This window comes from Kogia breviceps, chromosome 14 (assembly GCF_026419965.1).
Source record: "Kogia breviceps isolate mKogBre1 chromosome 14, mKogBre1 haplotype 1, whole genome shotgun sequence".
Taxonomy (NCBI): Eukaryota; Metazoa; Chordata; class Mammalia; order Artiodactyla; family Physeteridae; genus Kogia; species Kogia breviceps.
This window is the reverse complement of record NC_081323.1, coordinates 22,696,683-22,722,947: the sequence shown is the minus strand read 5'-3', so window position 1 is coordinate 22,722,947 and position 26,265 is coordinate 22,696,683. Positions and strand designations below refer to the sequence as shown.

Below are 26,265 nucleotides of genomic sequence, written 5' to 3'. Positions count from 1 at the left end.
CGCATACCGCAAAGACAAAACAAAACAAAAAACTCCTTAAGTTCCCCTGATTCTTACCACCAAGCTGCGGTTAAGAATTTTGCTGTAAAACACTAGGCTTTTTCATATGCGTGCACGCAGTGTGTGTGTGTGTGTGTGTGTGTGTGTGTGTGTGTGTGTGTATACATACACACATATAAATAATGTGATTCCACTGAACATGCTGTTTTGTAAAATTCTGACTATTTGTTCATGTCAGTAAAGTTACATTCACAGCGTCCCTTGTATCGGCCACATAGTATTTCATTGTAGGTATGTACCCCGGCAGAACCGCTTTCCTACTGCTGGGGAGCAGATTTCTGATTTTGCTCCAGTATGAACAGTTCTGTAATGAACATGCTTGGAGAAGCATCTTTGCTTCTCGTCCACATCCATTCTTAGGCTCGATAGTAGTGAACTTGCTGGGTCAAGGGCTTTGTGTCCTTGCTATTGCATCATTTCTGACCATAACTCCAAACACCAAGCTGGCACAGAGGCTTGACCAGGCTCTGCTGGGGGCTACAGGGAAGGCCCTGCGATCTGTAGAACAGGCAGGCCTCCTCTCTTGGGTGGCTGCCTCTCCTCTCCTCCTCCCCCTCCGTCCTCCCCCCTTCCCTCCTCCTCCCCCACCTCTCTTTCTCCCTCTCTTTCCTGTTGGCTCTAAGCTTGCCTTTTTCTCAGATGGCTCTTTCCTCTCCCAAGTCTGAACAGAGCGAGACCCCCAGAGAACAGAGCAGTGCCATGCGGGATGGAGGGGCACCGAACGAGGAGAGGAAGTCCTGGGCTGGTCTGGTCCCCAGCAGCCAGGAAGCTCTAGGCAGAGCCCCCTCCACACTCTCTCGCCTTGTTCTGCCCCACTGTCCCGGGCTGGCTCCTGGCCCTTCCTGCTCTGAGAACCTCAGCTAGGCAGTGTCACCTCCCTTCTGTGTTGGCCACCCCCATTCTCTCCTCTGCCCAGGGTGACCTTCAGCCTCTGGTGGAGCTCAGCCCCCTTCCTACACCCCTCAGGCCTGCCCCCCAGGCCCCCCATGCCCTGCAAGGCCAGCGGCTCCCATCCACCCTACTGTCTCTAAGCACCAACTGCCAACTGGCAGTATCCTGGCTGCATCTTTCCTCTCCTCAGAGCAATGGTGACATGTCACACTTGCTCTCCAGCTGTCCACAGTCTCAGGTGAGTGGGGAGCTGGAGGCACAGAGAGGGGCACATTGACCCTGCCTCCTGTTGTTATGCCCATTTTATAGATGGAGAAAGTGAGGTACAGAGAGGTTAAGGACCTGGCCCAAGATCTCATAGCCAGCAGGTAGCAGAGCTGGATTTAGAGCCCACGCTTGTCACCCAGAGCCAACCAAACACTAATCAGGCTTTATATCATCTGAGCTCTGTGAAACCCTCAAGTCCGTCCTGGGCTCCCCAAAACCTTTCTTTCTCTGGCCTAGACCTTGGAACCCACCCCTTGTCTGGGCCAGAGAGAGGAAATCTGTAAGCCACCCATTTCCATCCAATGCAGTATGCCCCCTGAAGTCAGCTTTGTCTGTCTCACTCCCTGGCATTTCCAGTGCCTAGAATAAGTGCTTGCAGCGTAGTAATTGCTCAATAAATCTTTGCTGAACAAGATTTGCCCTGAGAAGAGGCGCTGCTTGGATGAAGTGGTGCCATTGCAGGCATGCAGTGCAGTTAAGAGAGAGGCCTGGAGCCAGGCTGCGTGGTCCAGTCCTCCCTGTGTGACACTGGACAAGTCACTCCACATCTCTGAGCTTCACTCTCCCCACCTGTAAAAGAGAGATGTCATAGTGCCTTCCTCCCATTTGTGGGGCCACTGCACAAATGCTCTGAGGATATCTAGCTGCTATTATTACGATGTTATTACCCAAGGACACCTACCACCCATATTGGAACCTGGGTCTGGACCAACGTGGTTCTCTCCCCACACCCCTGTCTCTGGATGCTGCCCGGGGCTTGGGGTAGGGGTTGGGGGCTGCTGCTGGGCTGGACCATGCCCTCCCCTTCATCCCTAGTCGGGAAAGAGGCCCTGTTGACACACGATCCCAGCCCCAGCAGCTATTCTTGGTACCTCCCCATATCACCCATCGCCAGGCATTTTCCCTCCTAAACTCCTTCTGCGTTTCCATAGGAACCGGGGGGCGGGGGGGGGGGAGGGGGGAGGGGCCGCTCCCACGGAAGGGAACTTCATTTGAGTCTTTCGGGAGCAGCTGGCAGCGCCTGGCGGAGCTTCTCCCACTGTTCCTCACCCCACTTTACAGACCCCTCCCTGAACGGCGTGTTCCTCCGACCGTGATTTTTAATGCATTTATCCTGGCGCTTAATTTATCCCGCATTGTGATCAGATTTAGCCGAGAGCGCTCTCTGCGCGCGGGCCTGCCTGCATATTCATGAGCCGGTTCATTCATGCCACCTGAGAGGATGCCAGGTGCCAGGCGCCGTGGGCAGCGGCCTGGGCCCACGGATCCCACCCGCGGCAAGGGCGCCCCAGGGTCAGTGGTCAAGGGCCCGGACTGGAGCGAGGCAGGTGGCCTAGGGTACAGCCTGTGTGGGGAGTCACTAGGCGCAAGCTCTGGAGTCGAACTGGCTTTAAGTCCTCTGCTGTCGCTAATGAAGTCGCTTCACCTCTCAGTTTACTCATTTGCAAAGGGGGCCAATAACGGCACTGCCCTGGGTCACTGGAAGGCTTGAAAAAGGGAATACACGTCAGTGATCACGGTGGTGGGGTGGGATGGGGTAGGAGCGGTATAAGCAATCAACATGTTCTACCATCATCATTATGGTCACGGCTGAGCAGTCGTTCATCTGGTCTGGCTCCCCAGGGAGAAATAGGGCAGCAGCAGGGTGGTGCCTAGGTCTGTTCTGGCGGGGGAAGGAGGGGGGGGGTGGTATATCTCCCCAGCCTGTGCCTGCCTGCTGATAACCCTGATAAAAGCATTGGGAGGCCAGTCCCCAAGAAGGCAGGAGAAGCCCAAAGAAGCCATCCAAGCCTCTGAGGAAAGGCCACAGATGTGGATGTTTGAGCCCTTTCCTGGGCCAGCAGGTCCTCAGGAGGCTGTGGCTCTGGAAGGATGCCAGGCTCTTGGCTCCAGGTTGTTGTCACCCATGGGAATTTCTCTGTAGATTTACTCTGTTTACTATTCATTCTGTCAGTTTACTGATGCCAACCCCTGCTGGGCTCTGAGGACATGCATCCTCAAGGAGATCTCATCCTGTGAGGGAGGTGAGCTCAGGGTAGGGAATAGTCAGGACCTTCATATGAAGCCAGATCAACTTCTGTGGAAATTCAGAAGCAAAGTGGAAGAAGCCACCCCAGCTGGAGCATCAGGGAAGGCTTCCTGCAGGAGGCGGCATTTAGGCTGAGCCTTGAAAATGTGGCCGTAAAGAGACAGGATGGAATAAGAAGGTGTCTTGGTGTCTAAGGGACAGCAAAGGCCCGGAGATGGGAAATCGGCTTAGGAGGTGTTGTTCAGGTGGCGCTGGGAGAACCACGAGCCCCAGACAGGGATCAGGACTGATTTCAGTTCGTCCCTGAGGCAGGGAGCCAGAGGGGGATAACCTCTGTCCCTCAAGTGTGTGTGCGCTCAGAGGTCATGTTCCAGCTTGCTGGAGAAAAGAGGAGAGCTCCCGCCCTGGCTCTCCTGATTAATCTATAATTAAATCAGCACAGATGCCACAGAACCATGTTGTCATTAGGGGGCTGGTGAGGGAAACAGTGACCAAGAGCCCTGCCAGGTGGCTGTGTATTAGGCCACTCACAGGCAGCCATCAGGGGTGAGGGGCAGGCAAGGAAGACCAGAGGTTCAGCCAGGAATAAGAAAAACAGCAGATCACAGTTGGCCATTTACATAGTCTTCCCATCACTATCTTGGTGAATCACGACAGTACTATGAGGGGATTACCATTATTTGCTTCCATTTTACAGATAGAGAAACTGAGGGCAGAGAGCAAAGGGGTAAGATAGCCTGGTTGAGGACATGGGTTTTGGAATCAGAAAATCTTGGGTTCAGAATTCCCAGATTTGCCTCTTGCTGGCTGTGTGACCCCAGGCAGATTGCTTACCCTCTCTGTTCCTCAATTTCTTTGTCTGTATATTGAGGACAAAATACTATGACTTCAAAATAGTATTGTTGTAAGGATTGAATGAAGCAATCCATGCAAAGAATTTAACAGTGTTTGGCACTCAGCAAGTTCTCATCAAATGCTACTACTTCTCATCACGATTTGTCTAATTGCTTACTTCTTGTCCATCTTTCTCACTAGAATGTGGGCTGCATGAGGACAGGGACTATGTCCACCTTGTTTACCTCTGTGACCCCAGCAATTGTCACTTGGTAAATTATTCGTATCTGAGCCAGCAGCTGGTAGGCTACAAAATGCCAAATAAACGTTAGATACTATTTTCTCTGTGTTCTGCCTTGCTGTAAAAAGGATTCAGGGAGGCAAGTATTGTTATTATTGTTGTTATGTTTGTTATTATAACTGTCATGTCGCAAGTCTGTTATTTAGAGCTGGTCCTTCCTGAAACGGGTTCAGGAAAAGTCTAGAAAATGCAAGAAGCCTCAATCCACAGGTGGCTGCTAAGAAGTAAGGGAGCGGGTTGGAGGAGACCTGGCTTCTGGAGGAGTCATCTGGGCACAACTACAGAATCTTATCGAATCGGGGGTCCCCTTGCTGACCACTTAGCAAATCAATACGCACAGGTGCTGATAGAAAGGAAAGATGCCTTTAATGAGAATGCCGGCAATCTGGGGAGATGATGGACTCAATGTCCCTCAAAAACCACCTCAGAAGATTCTGCTCGGCCTTGAAAGTTTTAAAGGGAAGAAGGGAAGTAATCTCAGTTAATCACTGAGCTAGGAGGTCAGAGTCATCGCCATCCGCTTGCGTGCAGGCTCAAAGGCTTCTTGTGATCTTCCTCTAGATGTTATCTTGTTCACACAGTTTGGTCACACAGTTTGTTTGCGAGATTACTGAAGGGGAATCTAGGGAAGAGGTCTGGTCATCTGTTAATTTCTTATTCTTCATTTCTACTTCTTTGATCTATGGAAATAACCGACAAGTTAGGCAAACAATTGCGTGCTTAAAAGATTTGAAAGGTGTGCTTGGGCCAGAGATGCGTAGAGCATGGGGGTGCCTGGTTTAAAAGTTAGTTACTGGGACTTCCCTGGCAGTCCATTGGCTGGGACACCGTGCTTCCACTGCAGGGGGCCTGAGTTCGATCTCTGGCTGGGGAACTAAGATCCTGCATGCCACACAGCCCCCCCCCCCAAAAAAAAAATTAGTTACAATATAGCTTTGCTAAAGTGACAAGAAAAGGGGCTTCCTGCTGAGGGTGGTTTCCTGCAAAGACCTGTTTACAAAACCTCTGGGCTACCCAGCAAGCCACAGCCTGGGTCGGGGGGGTGCCTGGAAGAGCCTCTTCCTCTTGTCATCTGGGGGACTTTGGACTTGCAGAGAGATCAGAGGGGCTGGAACCTGCAGCCCACTTAAAGCAGATTGGATCTAAGGGAATCAAACTTCGGTGATTCAGAAGGCATTGGGGAATCATTATTATCTCTGTCCTGTGGGGCAGTGGTTTCCAACCTCTCCACTGGGATCTGAGGTTTGTTATACAAATAACTGTTAAAGTCCTAGACTCGCCAAGTGATTTACTTTAAGTCTGATCAACTTGAGTAGATTCAAAGTCACAGAGATAACTGTGAGGCCCCGCTCACCTGCGTCCTTGAGTGGAAGATAAAGGAATAGAGTTACCTGGAGCTTGCAGGACCTGGCGCCTCTCACCTGTACCTCAAGCCATGAGTAAGTGATGTGTGTTGGCAGTCACTTACCTGTGACAAAAGGGCTTGTATGAATATGGCGCTGTCAGGGGCTGGCGTGCCCTGCCCACGTTCCCAGAGGTGCCGGCTGATGGCCTCTCTGCCCGAAGGTGTTCTCCACTGTGTGGGTACACTCAGCCAGAAGCGCCGGGGCCTTAATGCCCCAGGAGCCACCCTCAACCATGGGGGATAGGGGTGGTGGAGAAAGACTTCCTCACCCCTCAGTGGGACAATCGCCCCCAGTGGTAACTTGAGTATTAGCCCCATTCTTGACGTTCCTCCCTCTCCTGGCTTATTCTCCTCATCGCAAGTAGACTATTGCACCCCAGTCCTCATCCAGGATCTTCACCGGGGGGACGTGGCCTAAGACACCCTCCAAAATCATGTGTGCTTTCCTGACCTACAAAAATTTTTGAGAGGTGTCAAGGACCTGCAGATGCTCAAGGGACTGCATCCATCATGGGGGCTGTGATGACAAAAATGTGGGAGCCTGTGGCGCTAGGTGGGGACATGCTGGTCAGCAGATGGTTCTGGTAAAGAGAAGTTGATGGTAAATGGAAAGCTGGGTGGCAGAGAGCTCTGTATTGTGGCAGCTTCACCTCAAACCCTTGTCGGGAACCCGATGCAGATCCTAAACTGAGGACCTGTGCCAAACCAGGAAGGCACTTGCTTTGCTTTAGTAATCACCGATTAAGCACCTGCTGTATGCTGGGGATACAAAAGGATAAAAAAGGTGAATAAGAGTGAGTATCCTTGCCCCTGGGGATGTCAGTGTCAACTGGGGAAGAGATATGTCATCCTGTGAACTGAGGTTAGAGAGGAGCTGAGAAGACTTGAGAGGACTTTGAGAAATTCATCCATTGATTTAAGATACATTTATTGAGTGCTTAGGGTATACAAGGCACTGAACTAGGCCTTGTGGATGGAAGAGAGATGGGTTACAGCTATACTCCACTCGGGAGTGAGGAAAGGTAACTGAAATTTATTGAGCTCTTCCTGTGTGCCAGGCACTGAGTAGGGTGCCTTCCAAAGTTCATCTCATTTCTTCTCACAACAAACCCATGACGAGGTAGCTATTCTTATCCCCACTACACAGAAGAGGCCCAGAAACGTGATATAACTTATAAGACCATACGGCTGGCAAGTGGCCGAGCTGGGATTCAACCTAGATCTGTCGATTCCCAGACCCCAATACTATTTTTTCCCCTTGAATCAGCCTGTGGTTTTTGTCTTAAATACCCACTGAGTGAACCAGTTTTAAAAAGAACAAAACCTGGGAGCAAACCAGGCCAGTCTCAGATGGAGCCAGAACACGCTTTTGCTCGAGTCGAGCTCCTGCTCAGAAGCCCCGTCTCATCAACAGGGGCCCCAGCCTGGTCTTGACCCCTGTCTGTAGGGAATCCAGGACACCTGGAAGCCGACCTCATTCCACCCTGAAAAGTCATGGAGGGAGAGCTTGGTAGAGGCGCTCACTGGGCCTCAGATGCAACTGATAACAGGATCAGGGCGGCTCAGGGCTCAGACCCTCCCGCTCACCTCCCCAAGAGTAGTGAAGGCAGGGCCTGGCTGGTGGAGGGAGGATGTTCCAGTTACTGTTACTGCAAAATAAACCACCCTAAAACGTAGAGGCACAAAATATCCATTTAATTATGCTCACAGACTCTGTAAGTCAAGAATATGAACAGGGCGCAGTGAGGATGGGTGCTTCACTATGTCTGGGGCCTCCTCTGGGAAGACTCAGTAGCTGGGGGTGACTCGGCAGCTGGAGGCTGGAATCACCTGGAATTCCTTCACTCACATGTCTGATGGCTGATGCTGTCTGTCGGCTGGGACCTCAGTGGAGCTGTCAGCCAGAACAACTACCTGCGGCCCTTCCATGCCACCTCTCCCTGGACTAGATTGGGCTTCCTCACAGCATGGCAGCTGGCTTCTAAGAGTGAGCACCCCAAAAGAGCCAAGTGGAAGTTGCAGCACCTTTTATGACCTAACCTTGGCAATCACATAGCCTTGTGTCACTTCTGCAATAATCACAAGCCCACCCAGCTTCAAGGGAAAGGAACATAGACCTTACCTCTCGATGGGATAGCATGTGGAATTGGAGATGTTGTTGTGTCCACCTCTGTCACATAATCTGCTACAGACATCATTTGCTACTGTAGGGCGTAGGTGGGTGTTGGCTGTCAAAGCTAGTATTAGACCAGTTTGAGTGAGTGGCTGCCCTGAGTGGAGATGGGGCCAGCATTGTGAATGCTAGAATGGGAGGTGGGTAGCCTGAGTGGGTCAGACAATAAGTAGCTTGGCTGAGGTTGACTTCTGAGGTCTAGGCAACAAGGCTGGAGGTAACAAGGCAGGGCTTGATCTGGCAAAGAGGAACAGAGATTATTTTATTTGTTTATGTACCATCCCTGCATCAGTACAGCCACCCTTTCACCCATCCATCCATCCATCCATCCAACCATCCATCCTTTTATCCATTTACCTACCTACTCTTCTATCCACCTGTCCTTTCCTTTGTTCAACAGTACAGTTGTATCATATGCACGTTGAACTTACATAAATTCAACCATATCCTTAGCCAAGCCGAGAGAGGGAAAACTAATTTTAAAAGCACAATTGACTCTACCTGCCATTCCACTCAGTGGGTGTTTGCCCCTGAGGGAACGTGAGCTGAGCCACGAGAGTTTCCAGATCATCATACAGGAACATGCTACCAAATGAGGTGGTGAAAGCAAAACCACAAATGCCACAGTTCGGGGGGATTGATTGGATCTCATAGGGCAATTTTAACTGTTCATGTGTCACCTTTCATGCTGACTTTCCTACCTTTTGTATGGGATGGGACCCACCTCTCTGAGATGGGCTGGTCCCTGGTGGCACAGACACAGTAAGACCTGGTCCCTGCCCTCAGTATGCTCTGTCTATGGCAAGTGCAATGAGACAGGCATGCAAACGGATCATTACAGTGTAATATGGAAAATACCATGAGAGTATTAAAATACAAGTCTGTATAAAATTGAAGGAGCATCAAAGGGCACAAGATCGCTGGTGGTGGGATAGGAAGAGCATGAGGGAGGGCTTTGTGAGTGTAGGATGTTTGAACAAAATCTTTTTTTTTTGAATTTTATTTTATTTATTTTTTATACAGCAAGTTCTTATTAGTTACCTATTTTATACATATTAGTTTATATATGTCAATCCCAATCTCCCAATTCATCACACCACCACCAGCCCCACTGCCACTTTCCCCCCTGGTGTCCATACATTTGTTCTCTACATCTGTGTCTCTATTTCTGCCCTGCAAACTGGTTCATCTGTACTATTTTTCTAGGTTCCACATATATGCATTAATATACGATATTTGTTTTTCTCTTTCTGACTTACTTCACTCTGTGTGACACTCTCTAGGTCCATCCAGGTCTCTACAAATGACCCAGTCTTGTTCCTTTTTATGGCTGAGTCATATATTCCATTGTATATATGTGCCACATCTTCTTTATCCATTCCTCTGTTGATGGACACTTAGGTTGCTTCCATGTCCTGGCTATTGTAAATAGTGCTGCTATGAACATTGGGGTGCATGTGTCTTTTTTTTTTTTTGCGGTACGCGGGCCTCTCACTGTTGTGGCCTCTCCCGTTGCGGAGCACAGGCTCCGGACGCGCAGGCTCAGTGGCCATGGCTCACGGGCCCAGCCGCTCCGCGGCATGTGGGATCCTCCCAGACTGGGGCACGAACCTGTGTCCCCTGCATCGGCAGGTGGACTCTCAACCACTGCGCCACCAGGGAAGCCCCATGTGTCTTTTTGAATTATGGTTTTCTCTCTAAGAGTTTTTAAATTCCTATTATTATATTTTTCACTTCTGGAAGTTTGACCTGCTTCTCTTTCAAATCTGCTTGTTCTTTTGGGAGAGTCTATTGCTCCATATTCATGTATTCAACTGGCTCTATTACTTCTCTGAACACATGGAATGTATTTGTTTTATATTTTCAACCCTAGAATACAAACATCTGAGGTCTTTGGGGATCTGATTCCATTGTTTGCGGTTTCTCCCGCCTTGCTCAGGGTGGCATGTTTCTTGAATGCTTTGAATCTTTCAAATTGTCAGTTGGACCTATATCTGTGGAGATTCACTGAAGACTAGATTGAGGGTATTTTCTTCCAGGGAGGATTTAGTTTTGTTTCTGTTGAGCACCTGGGAGCACCACAGAATTTATTTTTGTAAATTTTATACTTTCAAAAATTGAACTATTTCCTATAAAAAGTAATGTCCACAAGACTTTAGAGGGAACCCTTATTCTAACTTCTACCATCACTGATTAGTTGTGAAACTTTATACAAATGGAATAATTCAGGGTTCCTCATCTTGATGTAACACTGATGTGATGCATTCATGCTATTGTATATTGTGAGAATCTGTGTACTATTCCAGTGTATGAATATACTACAATTCACTTATCCATTGTCCTGATAATGGACATTTAGGTTGTTTCCAGTTTGATGCTATTATGAATGAAGCGGCTGTGAATATTCTTGTATATTACCTTTGGTGAACACAAGCACTTATTTTTATTGGATAAATATACCCAGGAATGAAATTGGTGGGTGGTGGGGTATATGGATGATTGGTTTTAGTAGATACTGCTGAACAGTTTTCCAAAATTGTTGTGCCAGTTTACCCTCCCACAAGCCATGTATGAGAGTTCCCAGTGCTCTACATCCTCACCGACCTTTGGCCTTGGGTGTTTTTAATTCTTGCCATTCTGGTGGGGATGTAGTGGTATTTCACCGTGGCTTTAATTTGTACTTTCCTGATGATTAATGCTGTAGAACACCTTTTATGTTTATTGGCCATTTTGATATCCTATTTGGTGTGTGTCCAAATCTGTTTGCCCTCCTTTTTGTGAACTTAGGCTTAATTGGAATTCATTGGAAAAGTAAAAATGGTGCATATTCCACATTATGTAACACTTCCAGCAGAGCGTAGGGCAGTGGTGCAAGGATACTGGCTCTTGGAAGTAGAAAATAGCCTGATTTGTAGCATTCTGATTTCTGTGGTGTAAATACTCCAACCATAGCCGATTTCAAGCTACCAACTGAATGGCTCACAAAATTCCTGAATATTTAACAAGCCGCTCTCATGAGCCAGTCTCGATCAGCTCTGGGACACCACTATGTCTGGGATAGCACCTCCAATGAAACTAATTGATATTTCTGCAGCAAAATATGTAAATATTCACACTAATTGGTATAAAACAAGCTTCACATCCATTGAGGTCAGGTTTTTTTTGCCTGCATGTGAGTCAACCACCAATTAACTGTAAAAGAACTTTGGGTTTACAGAGCTCTTTGGATTCTCGCATCGCACATAAAAGATAGCGGATCTGTAACTGCTTCTAGTCCACTGTTTGAAGGTCTGCTGGTGCTGTTAGGGCACGTCAGGAAATCCTCTTGGACTTGTGTACAAAGCAGCAAACAATGATTTTGAGCTAACTGACCTCCGAGGTCCCTTCTAGTCCTGGAAATCTACAGCTTAAAGTTCATGAAATATTCCATTAATTGTCCCCTTGGCTTTATTTCTATTTTAACATTGCTGTGGAATAGAGACTTTCAGAACATGGCTTCTGGAGCTAGTGAACCCAGAGGTCACATAGCTCTTCCCATAGAAGGTTCTGGCATCAGGCTGCCCAGATGAGAATCTCGGCTCTACCACTTACTTACACACTAAATCCCTCTGTGCCTCAGTTTCCTCATCTGATGATGAAAACTGAGGTTACAAAAAATGGAATTCCTGGGGACTATCTCTGAGCTGCCTGCTGAGGGCTTCCTCACGCCTGAGACCCCAGGTTGCACTGAGTATCTTGGACCAGTCAGCATGGGTCGATATAGGGCGGACACTTTGTAATGGCAACAAGAGGACCTACATTGCCCACAACTGGTGCTTGTGGTGTTCCTCCATCTTTCTACCTTGCTAATCTGTGCCCACAGTGGCTGGTTAGGGCAGCTGCTTGGTCAATGGTGCTCAGGCCCAAGGCCGATCCCCTCCCTCAGGAAATCCTGTCCTTATCTGAGAAACATCCCATCCCAGGCCTCCTCCTATCCTGACGAGAGTTTGAAATCCACCACTGTGAGCTATCTCAGACCTGGTTTCTTCCTCTAGAGCGTGTCTGGAGCACCATGATTTGGCCATCTCTCTCTGAAGGGCAGTGGATGGTGCAATGGACCTCATGTCCGGTGCTGTCCAGTCCAAGGGGAGCCCTCCTGCCCAGGGACCAGGGGATGGTGGCTGAGCCTTTATGAGGTGTGAGTAGGTCAGTGGCCCCTCTTGTCAGGCCCTCATCATTAAACTGTTCTGATGTGTGTTCTTAAAAGTGGGTTGTCTGTCTCTTCCTTATAGATTCATAGGAGCTCTTTGTTCAGGATATGAGCCTTTCCTTGGAAACACGTATTGAAAATATACCTTCTCCCACTCTGAGGCTTGCTCTGACCTCTCCTAAATGAAAGGTTCAAATTCAGTAAAGTCTAATTCATCATTCTTTTCTCTTATCATTAGTATTTCTTATACTTTTTCAGAAATCTTTGAGAAATGATGATATGTATCCATATTTTCCTCTGGAACTTTTATTGTTTTAGTTTCCACATACAGATCTATGATCCTCCATCTTGAATTAATTTTTGCGTGAGGTAAGGGTCAAAAATCTTTTTTTCTTTTTCATATGGATATCCAGTTTTGACAGCACTATTTATTGAAAATAAAAAATAAATATACATTTTTTTGTGAGTATTCTTAATTGAAAAATACATATCCTTTCCCCCACTGAATTTCAGGGTCACCTCAATACCCATGTGTTCATATATGTGTACATCTGTTTTGTGTACTCCTGATCTACTTGTCTATCTGTGTACTAATGGTACACTGTCTTAATTACTATAGCTTATTTTTAAGTTAAACTTTTAAATTCACTTTTTATTGACATATAAGATTATATTAGTTTCAGGTATACAACATAATGATTTGATATTTATATATATTGCAAAATAATGGAACATTTAATTGCAAGATAATTGTAGGTTCTCATACAGTTGTAAGAAATAATGCAGAGAGATCCTGTGCGCTCTTTACCGAGTTTCTCCTAGTGGTAACATCTTGCAAAGGTATAATACAATGTCACAACCAGGATGTTGATATTGATACAATCTACCAATCTTATTCAGAATTCCCCAGTTTTGTACTCATTTGTGTGTGTGTGTATGTGTGTGTTTTCGGTTCTATACAGTTTTATCACACGTGTAGGTTCATGTATCCACCACCATTGAGATACACAACAGTTCCATCTCCAGAAGAATCCCCTAAAAAAGAATTTCCCATTTTTAGCCACATCCACCTCCCTCTCAGACTCTCTCCCCACGATATCAACCATCCCTAACACCTGGCAATCACTGATCTAGTCTCCATGTCTATAATTTTGCCATTTCAAAAATGTTATATAAATGGAATCACATAGTATGTAACCTTTTAGGATTGGCTTCTTTCTCTCTGCATAAATTCCCTTGACATTCATCCAAGTTGTTACACTATGGATAACTTGTTCCTTTTTATTACTGAATACTGTTCCAGGGTGTGGATGTACCCGTTTGTTTAATCATTCACCCAGTGAAGGACATGAATTGTTTCCAGTTTGGGGCTATTATCAATAAAGTTGCTATGAACATTCATATACAGGTTTTTGTGTGAACCTACATTTCTATTTCTCTTGGATAAATGCCCACGAGAGTGCAATTTCTAGGTTGTATGGTGAAAGCATGTTTAGTTTTTTAAAAATACAGACTTTATTTTTTAGAGCAATTTTAGATTCACAGCAAATTGAGTAGAAAGTACAGAGAATTCTCATTTACCCCCTGCCCCTGCATTTGTACAGCTTCTCCCACTATCAAAATATCCCACCAGAATGGTACATTTGTTGTATCTATGGATCTACATTGACACATCATTATCACCTCAAGTGAATAGTTTATATTAGGATTTACTCTGAGTGTTGTACATTCTATGGGTTTGGACAAATGCATGACATGTATACCATTATAGTATCATACAGAGTAGTTTCACTGCCATAAAAATCCTCTGTGCTCTGCCTATTCATCCCTCCCATTTCCAACTTCTGGCAGCCACTGATCCTTTTATTGTCTCCATAGTCGCCTTCCCCAAAAAAGTCATATAGTTGGAATTATACAGTACGAAGACTTCTCATATTGGCTTATTTCACTTAGTAATATTCATTTGTTTCCTCCATGTCTCTTCGAGATGAGCTTGATAGCTCATCTCTTTTTTGCACCGAATAATATTTCATCGTGTGGATGTACCACAGTTATTCACCTATTGAAGGACATCTTGGTTGCTTCCAAGTTTTGGCAATTATGAACAAAGGTGTTATAAATATTTGTGTGGAGTTTTTGTGTGGACCTGACTTTTCAGTTTGTCTCGGTAAATACCAAAGAGTGAAACTGGTGGATCATATGCTAAGAGTATGTTTAGTTTAGTAAGAAACTGTCTTCCAAAGTGGCTCTACCATTTTGCATTCCCACCAGCAATGACATGAGAGTTCCTATTGCTCCACATCCTCATCAGCATTTGGTGTTTTCAATGTTTTGAATTTTGGTCATTCTAATAGGTGGGTAGTGGTATCTCATTGTTTTAATCAGCAATTTCCTAATGACATATGATGTTGAACACCTTTTCATATGCTTACTTGCCATCTATATATCTTCTTTGGTAAGGTGCCTGTTCAGGTCTCTTGCCTATTTTTAATTATTTTCATTTATTTATTATTATTATTATTGGCCGTGCCATGAGGCTTGTGGGATCTCAGTTCCCCAACCAGGGATAGAACCCAGGCCCTTGGTAGTGAAAGTGCTGTGTCCTAACCACTGGACTCCCAGGGGATTCCCCTCTTGCCTATTTTTAAGTTGGATTTTTCATTTTCTTACTGTTGAGTTTTAAGAATTTTTTGCATATTTTGGATAACAGTCCTTTATTAGACATGTCTTTTTCAAATATTTTCTCCCAATCTGTGGCTTGTCTTCTCATTCTTTTGACACTGTCTTTCATAGAGCAAATATTTTTAATTTTAATAACGTCTAGCTTATTATTTCTTTCACAGGTCATGCCTTTGATGTTGTATTTAAAAAGTCATCACCACACCCAAGATCATCTAAGTTTTCTGTTGTCTTGTAGGAGTTTTATAATTTTACATTTTTCATTTAGGTATATGATCCATTTTGACTTAATTTTTGTGAAGGGTATAAGGTCAGTGTATATACTCTTTTTTTTTTTTCCTGTGGATGTGTTCCAGCACCATTTTTTGAAGACTATCTTTGCTCCATTGTATTGCCTTTACTCCAACACCAGGTGACTATATTTATGTGGTTCTATTTCTGGGTTCTCAATTCTTTTCCATGGATCTATTTGTCTATTCTTTCACTAATACCACACTGTCTTGATTACTGCAGCTTTATAGTAAGTCTTAAAGTTGGGTAGTGTCAGTTCTCTGACTTTGTTCTTCTCCATCAATATTGAGTTGGATATTCTGGGTCTTTTGCCTCTCCATATAAACTTTAGAGTTAGTCTGTCAATATTCATAAAATAACTTGCTGTGATTTTGATTTGGATTGTATTAAACCTATAGATCAGGTTGGGAAGAACTGACATCTTGACAGTGTTTTCTTCCTATCCATGAATGTGGAATATCGCTCCATTTATTTAGTTCTTCAGTTTCTTTTCATCAGTTTTAGAATTTTCCTCATAAAGATCTTGTATATATATATTTTAGATTTATACCTAAGTAATTCCTTTTGGGAGATGCTAGTGTAAATGGTATTGAATTTCTTAATTTCAAATTCCACTTGTTCATTGCTGGTGTATAGGAAAGCAATTGACTTTTATATATTAACCTTGTATGCTGCAACCTTGCTAAATTCTCTTATTAGTTCCAGGAGTTCATGTGTAGCTTTATTTTTTTAAAAAAACAACAACAACTGTCAAACTGTTTTCCAGAGGAGCTATACCATTTTACATTTCTACCAGCAATGTATGAGTCATCCAGTTTCTCAGCATCCTTGCTAGCGTTTGGTGCTGTTGCTACTGTTTGTTTGGTTTTTTTTTTTTTGCGGTACGCGGGCCTCTCACTGTTGTGGCCTCTCCTGTTGCGGAGCACAGGCTCCGGACGCGCAGGCTCAGCGGCCATGGCTCACGGGCCCGGCCGCTCCGCGGCATGTGGGATCTTCCCGGACCGGGGCACGAACCCGTGTCCCCTGCATCGGCAGGCGGATTCTCAACCACTGCGCCACCAGGGAAGCCCGCTACTTTTTACTTTAGCCATTCTGATAGGTATATAGTCATAGCTCATTGTGGTTTTAATTTGTATTTCCTAATGATTAACATCTTTTCATGTGTTTGTCATCTGCATGTATTCTTTGCTAAAATGTCTATTCATGTCTTTTGTCCATTTTCTAGTTGGATTTTTTTTTTTACTGTTGAGTTTTTTACTGTTAGAGTTTTATATACTCTAGAACTAGTCCTCCAAAGTATAGTTTTCAATATACCCTTAAATCTAGTATTTTTTAAAGATTTAAAACATTTTTATTTTATATTGGAGTATAGTTGATTTATAATGTTGTGTTAGTTTCAGGTGTACAGCAAAGTGATTCAGTTATACATATATCTATTCTTTTTCAGATTCTTTTCCCATATAGGTTATTACAGAGTATTGAGTAGAGAGTTCCCTGTGCTGTACAGTGGGTCTTTGTTGATTATCTATTTTATATACAGTAGTGTGTATATGTTAATCCCAGCCTCCTACTTTATCCCTCCCCCTCCCATCTTCCCCCTTTGGTAACCATAAGTTTGTTTTCTAAATCTGTGAGTCTATGAAATCTAGCATTGTTAGTCCTACAGCTTTATTATTCTTCAATATAGTCTCTACAATAGAAAGTCCTTTGAACTTTCATATAAATTTTAGAATGTACTTATCAGAACCTTGAGAAGATTTTGATTTGGATTGGGATCTGTAGATCTATGTGAGAAGAAATGACACCTTTCAAATAGTGAGTGTTCCAATTTATGAACATAGTATATTTCTCAATTTGTTAAGGTCTAATTTAATTTCTCTCTGAAAGGTTTTGTAATTTTCAGTGTAGAAGTCTTGCACATCTTTCATTAGAGTTATTACTAGGTATTTTATAGGCTTTGGTGCTATTGTAAATGGTACTGTTTATTTAAATTTTATTTTTAATTGTTTATTGCTCATACATGTAAATACAACTAATTTTTGAATATTGACTTTTTATCCAGAGATCTTGCTAATTTAGCAATTCTCTCTTGAATTTTTTTTTTGGTAGCTCATCAATACTTACAGTTCAGACCTAAAATCCATGTGAGGGCCAGTCAATGTGCATACCTTCGCAGGGGAGATTTTCCTTTAATCTCACACAGATCTCAGGCTGAGACAGACAGTTGTCTTTGCTGCCTGCCTCTGTGTGGCAGAATTTCTTTTAAATTCACTTTTTTTTTTTTTTTTTTTTTTTTTGCGGTACGTGGGCCTCTCACTATCGTGGCCTCTCCCGTTGCGGAGCACAGGCTCTGGACGCACAGACTCAGCAGCCATGGCTCACGGGCCTATCCGCTCCGCGGCATGTGGGATCTTCCCGGACCGGGGCACGAGCCCGTGTCCCCTGCATCGGCAGGCGGACTCGCAACCACTGCACCACCAGGGAAGCCCTAAATTCACCTTTTTTTTTCTGTGATGTAGCCCTTCCTGAGTCCATAATTTATGCAGGATGATCTCTGACTCATTTGGCTCTCTGCTCTATGTGGGCCATAGACTTTATGTTACCTGAGCTGTAGGTGTCTGCGTGGCATCTCACAGATTCAGTGTGGGTTCCTCATTGGTCTCATGTTCCCAATTTGAGGATTTCTCTACTTTCTTTAAGACTTATCCATTTCCATATTTTTTTAATCTAGGATTTTTTAGATGTTTAATAATGGGAAGATTTTAGTATCTCAGACCTTAGGGCATTTGCAGTGGCTGTTCCTTCTATCTGGACAGCTTTTCCCCAGATACCTGGAGGGATGTCATATCCCCTTCACTCTTTTCCTCAGATATTACCTTCTCAGTGAGCACTGCCTGACTACTCTATTTAAAATTAATAATCTGCACCAACTCTCCAACTCTAGCACTTCCTACTCCTCTTACCCATATCTACCTTTTTCTTCCTTTTTTTCGTAAAACTTATACTCACCTAATAAACTGTATCATGTCTTTCATTATGTTTTTTGCTTATTGACCAGTCCCCTATGCTCTAGGAAGGCTGGATCTTTATCTTTTGGGTTTACTGAAGTCTCCCAAATTCCTAGAACAGTGTCTGGCACATAGCAGGTTCTTAGTAAATACTTATTGAATTAATTGAACAAATAAAGGAATGCTTCCAGAAACTGGAGCCCTCTTATTAGATAGAGAGAGAAACAGGGGTCTCGAGAGAGAAAGGGATTTGTCCAACGTCACCTGGAGAGGTGGTAGCAGAGCCAGGACCAGAACAATTACCCCTGACCTTTGTCCAGCACTCCACAGTACTGAAGTACACAGTCACAGTCTCCTTGGAGCTTTGCCCCAGCCCCCAAGGTGTGGGCAGCGCAGGAAAAACAGTCCTCAATTCGCAACACCGTCGGCCACTTTCTCCTGGAAGCGTGACCTTCCCCAGGTCGGCCCCCAGCAGTCTCTTGATCTTTCTTCTACTTCTCTGCTCACATCATTTTAGCCTCTTTGGCTCAACTTTTTTTTTTTTTTTTTTGCCATGAATACCTTTTGCTGAAATACTGTAGGACTCACTTTCACAATAAGGTGAACAAACTGTTTCTAATAGAGGAACCAAGTAACATCCAACTCTCCATGTACAGCATCTTGTCACTTCTAGAAAAATCCTTTCACATTTTAAACTCAGCTTCGGCTTTTCACAATAAGGTGAACAAACTGTTTCTAATAGAGGAACCAAGTAACATCCAACTCTCCATGTACAGCATCTTGTCACTTCTAGAAAAATCCTTTCACATTTTAAACTCAGCTTCGGCTGGAAGGCCTGGGCTATTGACTGAAGTCCAGAGTGTCCCTGGAGATGCTGCGTGAGAGTTTTCATCGCTGCTTCATTGGCTGGGAGCCCCACTGGCCGCTGAGGAGGCCACAGCCCCACCGACGGATGAGGAGACCAGGCAAGATGAGCTGGAATGTAGGCAGGAGCTGGGTTCTGCACGTAGGGATACCCAGACTGTCGGTTTCTCATCCCTCCTAGATGGGCTCGGGAAGATGGTCGTTTAGGTGCACCTCTTGGGCTGCACCCCACAGGCCGACAAGGCCTGTGCTTGCCCAACTTCAAGACCAAAGAAAGAGCCCAGAGTCAGCAACAGAGACATCAATGGTTTAATGAATAGGGAGCTTACTTGTCTGAAGCAAGTCCTGGTGCATGACACACGGCTGTGTGCGGTGGCCTGGGGGCAGGACATGGCAGCCATCTTCACTCTGCTGAGCTCTTGAAGGTTGCCGATTCCTAAGGTTCTGCCCAGGTGATTTTCTTGTCTCTCTCGATGCCCTCTCCGTGAGTGACTTTGTCTACTCCATGTCTTCCCTCTCTCTGTCTCCAGCCCCAGCCTCTCCCCTGATTTCCCATTTCCCTGGACATCTCCTTACAAACGTCTGGTGACTGGGAGGCCCCTTGGGTGCAGGAGAAAGGCCTGGGTATCGAAGGCAGAATAGCTAGCTCCATCACCCACTTGGATCAGTCATTGCTGCTCTCTGAGCCTTGAATTTTCTCTCCGAGAGAAATGGGGTTGACCTCACAGGTTGTTGGCGGGCGGTGGCTTCCAGGGAGTCTGTGGATCGACAGCCCTTTGAAAACTGTAAAATATGGATCCCGCAGGAAGAACAGCCCCGTGTGCCCTGAGATCCCTCACGTGACCCGGGTGCCCAGGTGGCCTTCCTCCCCTTTGCCTTTTGCCCAGTCCTCCCCTCTCAAGGCTGTCCTATCAGCCGCTCACACCAGAAACCTGAGCCTCATTTTTGCCTCCTCCCCTCCCGTCGCCCCACATCAGGATCCATCAGCAACAACTCTTGATTCTGTCTGTTTGACGTCTCTCCCGACTATCTCCTTCCTCTCCCTTTCCACAGCTGCAGCCTAGTCTAGGCCCATCACCTCTCTGGATGGTTGCAGCGGCCTCGACACTAGCCTCCCTGCCTCCAGCCTCATGCTCTCTTGATGGCCGTCCTCTACACTGGCCACCATTAAACAACATTGGATCACATCTTCCCTGTCCTCTAAACCCTGTAACAGCATCTCTTTGCCTCCCAGATGAAGGCTGAGCTGTTCACCTGGTACTCAAGGTCTTTCCTGATCAAACCCCTGCTCTGGCCTCAGCTCTGCTGCTCTCCACACGCACCCACACTCAACTGTTTGCTTTTCCCTGAATCCCCTGTGCCTCCTGCCTTTTGTTCATGCCAGTCCCTCCACCCAGCATTTCCTCCCTTCTTCCCTTGCCTGCTGTGGGGTTGTCACAGCCCCTGTAGTGCACTGCAGAGTAGGAGAGTGAAAGGTGTACACGCAGCGTGCAGGCATTTTGATATGACAATGATCCCACTTTTGCCAGAAATCTTTGGAAATAGCCTCTCCTCCCCTAGGCTTAACCATCAGATGTGAGAGTTGCCTCTTAAACCCAAGATTTAGACTAGTGTGATCAACCAGATGGGCTACTTGGGTAAGGTCAACCAGAGGACACAAGGGTTTAGGGTTGACCAGATATCCACGGGGTGAGGTATGTCTATGAGATGCTTTGAGTGGGATCCACTAGATACTAAGACATCTGGGATCTGGTCACCTCTTTGCTTGAGCTGGTGGTGTCAGATACCCTGGTGATATCAGCCTTGGAGCCGGCTCAAGAGGACTGGGGCCAGAAAGGGGTTGAGACCCATCTGTCCACGTCCTTTCATTTCTCCCCCTCCACTCAAGTGCCCTTGAGCTGCCAGCTACCACTCCTTCCCAACCTCACAGCAGCACTTTGTTCAGGTCTCTGGGGGCCATTCCAGCAAGTTTTAGCATAATCTGGGACTTTATCCTGGTTCCACCACTTTCTCCCTGTATATCCTTGGATAAGTGAATTAACTTCTTTGGGCCTCAGTTTCCTTTCTGAAAAATGGGGCTCTTAAATCCTACCAACTGCGGTATTCAGAGGATCAGCTGAAATGGTCCCTGCAAAGCGTCTGGTGTATGCACAGGAAATAAATGTCCTTCTGTCCCTCCCACTTCCCCTACACTCTATTTCAAGGGAGAAGACTTTGTTCCATTCATATCTGAGATACTCTTCCTATTCCGCGTGTGGCCCAGGGCCTAACATACAACAGGTGCCCGTAAGTGTTTGTGGATTGGTCATGTAAGGGAGGGTGACTTGGGGGGTAGGTAGTGCCCTGTCCAGGGCATTAGGACATGGGGTAAGGGCAGCACAAATGCACCTTCCCCTTATGTCACACAGGCTTTCGGTTTTGAGCCCTACAGACCCGGGTTCAAATCCCGGCTGTGCTCTTACTTGCTCTGAAATTTGGGGCCTGTGATCACTGGTCTCCATGCCTCAGTCCCTCATCTGAAAAGGGACAGGGGGGATCCCCAGGTCCAAGCGGTGTGATGAGGGTCAGAGCCGGACACACAGTAGGTACTCAGGAAATGGGACCCAACTTGTCCTCCTCCTCCTCCCTCCCTCCCTCCCTCCCTTCCTCCCTCCCTTCCTTTCTTCCATGTGAGAGATGTCTCCAAGGAGACGAGAGGAACTATTTAAGGAAAAGAGCTAAGGCTCTGGTGGGAGCAGATGGTAGCTCGGGCATCTGGGAGGCTGAGGCAGGTGGTCTGGCCCTTCAAGGAGACAGTGGAACCCAAGCATCTCCCGTCCCCAAAAGCATGAGGGCTGGCCCTGGAGGTGAATCTACGTTGAGGGACAGAGAAAAAAGCATTTCTGGCGTCACAGAGCAGGGACAGAACACTGGACCTGGCTGTGCTTTTGACTCACTTGATGACCCTAGAAAAGTCCCCGCCCTCGTCACTTGGCCTGGGGGCGAGTAGGAGGCCCTACTGAGTGGGGTAGGGCAGGGAGAAGGTAGGATTGCGGGGAGGAGGCTGAGTTCCAGGCTGAGACTAGTGTGAGGGAAGGTACCTGGCAGAAATTCATTCATTCATTTGCTCACTCGTCCATTCATTCCATTCATATGAGTGAATGGAGCGCCTTCCTCAGCCAGGCCCTGAGCACACGTCATTTCCAGCCCTCCTCAGAACATCCTTGTTGTAATATTTATTCCCCCAGTGTACAGATGAGGAAGCTGAGGCTCCGAGAGGCAAAAGGAGTTGCCCTGGTTCACAAAGGAAGTCAGAGATTCTTTCCCGGTCTTGTCCTCATTTTCCATAGATCCTCACCACCTTCAGTGGAAAATCCTGATTCCTCAGAGGACTTCAAGGTCGTGATGACCCAACCCTGGCTGGATTCTGGCTTCATCTTTGAACTCTGAGACTTCAGCCCCAATGAGCTGCCCACAGTGGCTTGCAAGGGCCCGGCCTGGCCTCCAGGCCTTAGTGTACACTGTCCCCTCTTGCTGGAACGTCCACTCTGTCCTTCCTTTGCTCATCAGACTAAGTCCTGCACAGCTTGGGAGTCACCTCTTCCTGGACATCTTCCCACACTCCCCCGACAGTTGGTCAGGGCCCCTCTGGGAATGGTGGGTTTTCTTGGGTCATGCCTGGAGCTGGCAAGGCTCCTGAGGCCAGAGACATTCCTCCTACAACTGTGTATCCCCAGTGCCCAGCATAGGGCTTGGCCCGAGTGGTATCAGTGAGCATGGAATGAATGAATGAACAAGATAAGGAACACCCTGGGGCTCCACTACTAGCTTCACTCCTTTTGTTCTCCAGACATTTCCCAGACACCTCCTCCATGCCAGGCTTGATGCCAGCCCCAGGGACAACAATAACCCAGGCTTGAAATTTACTCTGTGGTTTACAACGAGCTTCTATCATAAAAGTCACAACCACCCTGCAAAGTAGGTGCTCATGCTTATGTCCATTTTCCAGATGTGGAAACTGAGGCCCAGGGAGGTTGAGTGACTTGCCTAGTCACAGCTAGTACGTGACAGAGCCAAGATCTGAACCCAGGCTTGCTCAGTCCAGAGGTCACACTCCTTCCACACCATCAAAACAAGGCAAAACAAAGCAAAGGAATATGTGAATACTCAAAAAAATTGGAAAACATAGGAAAAGAGAAGGAAGAGTGAAGTCCTATATTCCACCCCCCTTCGACCCTGGGATATATTTCATTAACAGTCTGGGAATCTCCTACTTACTTTTGCTGAGCCTCTGTGTTCAAGGAAGTGACTCGGTCAAGGTCACACAATGCAAGCAGCAGGATGTGAACCCAGATTGCTGGCCACAATTTGAGGTGAATTCAATGTGGCCTCAGACCTCAAGGAGCTGTATCCAGTTTTATGTAAGAGATGGAAGCAAACAGGTATGTTTTACTTTGGGTTCCCGCCAAAAGCAGCAGCCCCTGAGACAGTGACTTGTGCACAGGTAGTTCATTTGGGAGGTGATCCTAGGAAGTGGGAGGGAGGGAGTCTGGAGAGTGAGACGGGAGAGGAGAGAAAGTCAATAAAGTGTGCATTAGCACATGGCCACTGGAATGCCGTACTGCTGGGGACCTTCGAGGAACAGTGGAGAAGATGCCTCAGAACTGTCTGCCTGAAGGAGGAGCATTTACCCACTGATTCCTGACCCCATGATGGAAGGATGCTCCTAAGGGCATTAACTCCCCTGCATTTCCAAGTTGTCCTGTGCTTGAGCTCTTGTGACTTCAGAAAATGCTCTCTGTTTACAACAGCTAAGACATGGAAGCAACCTTCATGTGCCCAACAACACATGAATGGATAAAGAAGATGTGGTACATACATACAATGGAATACTACTCAGCCATAAGAAAGAAGGAAATAATGCCATTTGCAGCAACACGGATGGACCTAGAGGTGATCATACTTAGTGAAGTAAGTCAGACAAAGAAAGACAAATATTATATGATATCACTTATATGTGGAATCTAAAAAAATAACACAAGGCTTCCCTGGTGGCGCAGTGTTTGAGAGTCCGCCTGCCAATGCAGGGGACACGGGTTTGTGCCCCTGTCCAGGAAGATCCCACATGCCGCGGAGCGGCTGGGCCCGTGAGCCATGGCCGCTGATCCTGTGCGTCCGGAGCCTGTGCTCCGCAACGGGAGAGGCCACAACAGTGAGAGGCCCGTGTACTGCAAAAAAAACCCCAAACAAACACAAATGAGCTTATTTACAAAACAGAAACAGTCTCACAGACATAGAAAACAAACTTATGGTTACCAAAGGGGAAAGGGAGGGAGGGATAAATTCTGAGTATGGAATTAACAGATACTCGCTACTATATATAAAATAGATAAACAGCTAGAAGTTACTGTATAGCACAAGGAACTATACTCTGTATCTTGTAATAACCTATAATGGAAAATAATCTGAAAAAGAATATACATATCACTGAATCACTTTGCCATACATACAAAACTAACACAATATTGTAAATCAACTATACTTCAATTATATTTTTAAAAGCCATCAGGCAGAAGAATTGGAGAGACCTGTTGGGTGCCTCCAGTGGGCCAGTGTCTGGGAGCTGTCCACCTTGGCTGCTGCTGGACTCCAAGGTGGGTGCCAAAAGCATTTGTTATAAGGAGTTTGAGACATGGTGTGTCTTTGCAATCATAAAGCATCTGGGGAGTCTACAGTTAACAATACTGTATTGTATACTTGAAATTTGCTAAGAGTGTAATCTTAAGTGTTCTCACCACAAGAAAAAAAAGGTAACTATGTGAGGTGTGGATATATTAATAAACTTGACTGTGGTGGTCATTCCACAATATATACATATATCAAAACATCGAGTTGTACACCTGAAATATATTTTTATATATTTTTTATTTGTTGATTTTATTTGTCGATTTTATTTGTCGATTATACCTCAATAAAGCTAAAGAAGAAAGAAAGAAAGAAATGCTTGGTAATACCAAGGGGAAAAAATAAAGTATTTGGGGTGACAAACTGGGAATGGGGAATGAGGCGTAGAAGTTAGGACAGGTTTCTCCAGAGTAGGTGACATCTGAGTCGAATTTCAAAAGATGAGTATCCAATGGGGGAGAGGCATTCCAGGTAGAAGGACCTGCGTAGGCTGAGGTGTGAATCAGCTTGTCTTTGGGAGAAACTGCAGAGCCTGTACCTGGGTCATGGGATTTGACCAGAATTGGATTAGGAGAGGGTACAAAAGACAAATGATGAAGAGTTTTGAATACCAGGCTAGCTCTGAATACCAGTTCAAACTTTCACCCCAGGTGGTAGGGAGCCAGTGCAGAGTTCTGAGCAAGGGAGGGCCACATCTGTTTTACAGAAAGATCTTTCTGAGGCTGTGGAGGATGTATTGGAAAGGGAGAGACTGGAGCAGGAGTCCTGGGAGGATGCTGGAGTGGTCCAGTCAGGGGATGCAGAGGCTGGGCCAGGGCAGAGACAGAGCAATGGGGAGGAGGGGCCAGACCCAAGGGCTGTGTAGGGGAGAGAGAGTTCATCGTGTGCAGTAGGAGGAGGAGAAAGAGGCCAACCCTCACTGCCTGCAGGGGCCCTGGGATTTTCCTCGCTCTCCATTTTCCCCAGGGGCTGACCAAGGCTGACCAGGTGCCTCGTTGACCTGGAGAGCAGCGTTGGGGCCAGGCATCCCCAGATCCGATCTTGGCGGATATGGACATTATCTGGTTTGGTCACAAGCCAAGACTCATCATTAGCTAGATGTGGTTACCACTCGGATCTAGTCATTACCAGAGCTGGTCTTTACCCAAGGCTGGAGGTTTCCTGCTGCCAAGTGGACTCTCTCCACTTGGTTTGAGTCATTCTGTCCTCTCCTAGGGTCTTTCTTGAAGTCTGTGGCTCTGCATGGTCTGAGCTGGTGGCCTGATAGCAGGAGTCAGAAGAGAATCTGACACCCAGGCTGCCACAGCCTCTTCCCCACGCTATCACCCCCTTTCTGGCCCCTGGCTGGGTCAGGCAAACATCCCACAGTCCCACAACTTCTGTTCCCTTCAGAGCCCTGACCGCTCTGTGCTGTGCTTGGGTTAGAACACACGTTCCCAAATGGACCATGCCTGTCCTCAGCTCTCCCCATCTCTCTCAGTCTCTCCAGCTCTCTTTGAGTCTCTGTCTCTATGAGTTTCTCTCTCTCTTTTTAAATACGGACCTCAGGGACTCATGATTGAGTTAAGAGCATCCTTGGCTCATGACACAATCTCAGGATTGGTCCATGC

The 26,265-nt window shown here is 46.3% G+C and overlaps 1 protein-coding gene across 2 annotated transcripts in view; it reads left to right on the top strand.

Annotated features, from left to right (window-relative positions):
- The window catches only part of AAR2 (AAR2 splicing factor), a 62,138-nt gene extending 37,936 nt beyond the window's left edge, over positions 1-24,202 (top strand). Inside the window, exon 4 of one of the 2 annotated variants that reach the window (XM_067012257.1) lies at positions 22,321-24,202. In XM_067012257.1, the coding sequence (XP_066868358.1) occupies positions 22,321-22,350 (30 nt within the window). In that variant the 3' untranslated portion in view covers positions 22,351-24,202. The remainder of the gene's footprint in view (positions 1-22,320) is intronic. The other variant, XM_067012258.1, reaches the window with a different exon arrangement.
- Positions 24,203-26,265: the final 2,063 nt, after the last annotated feature.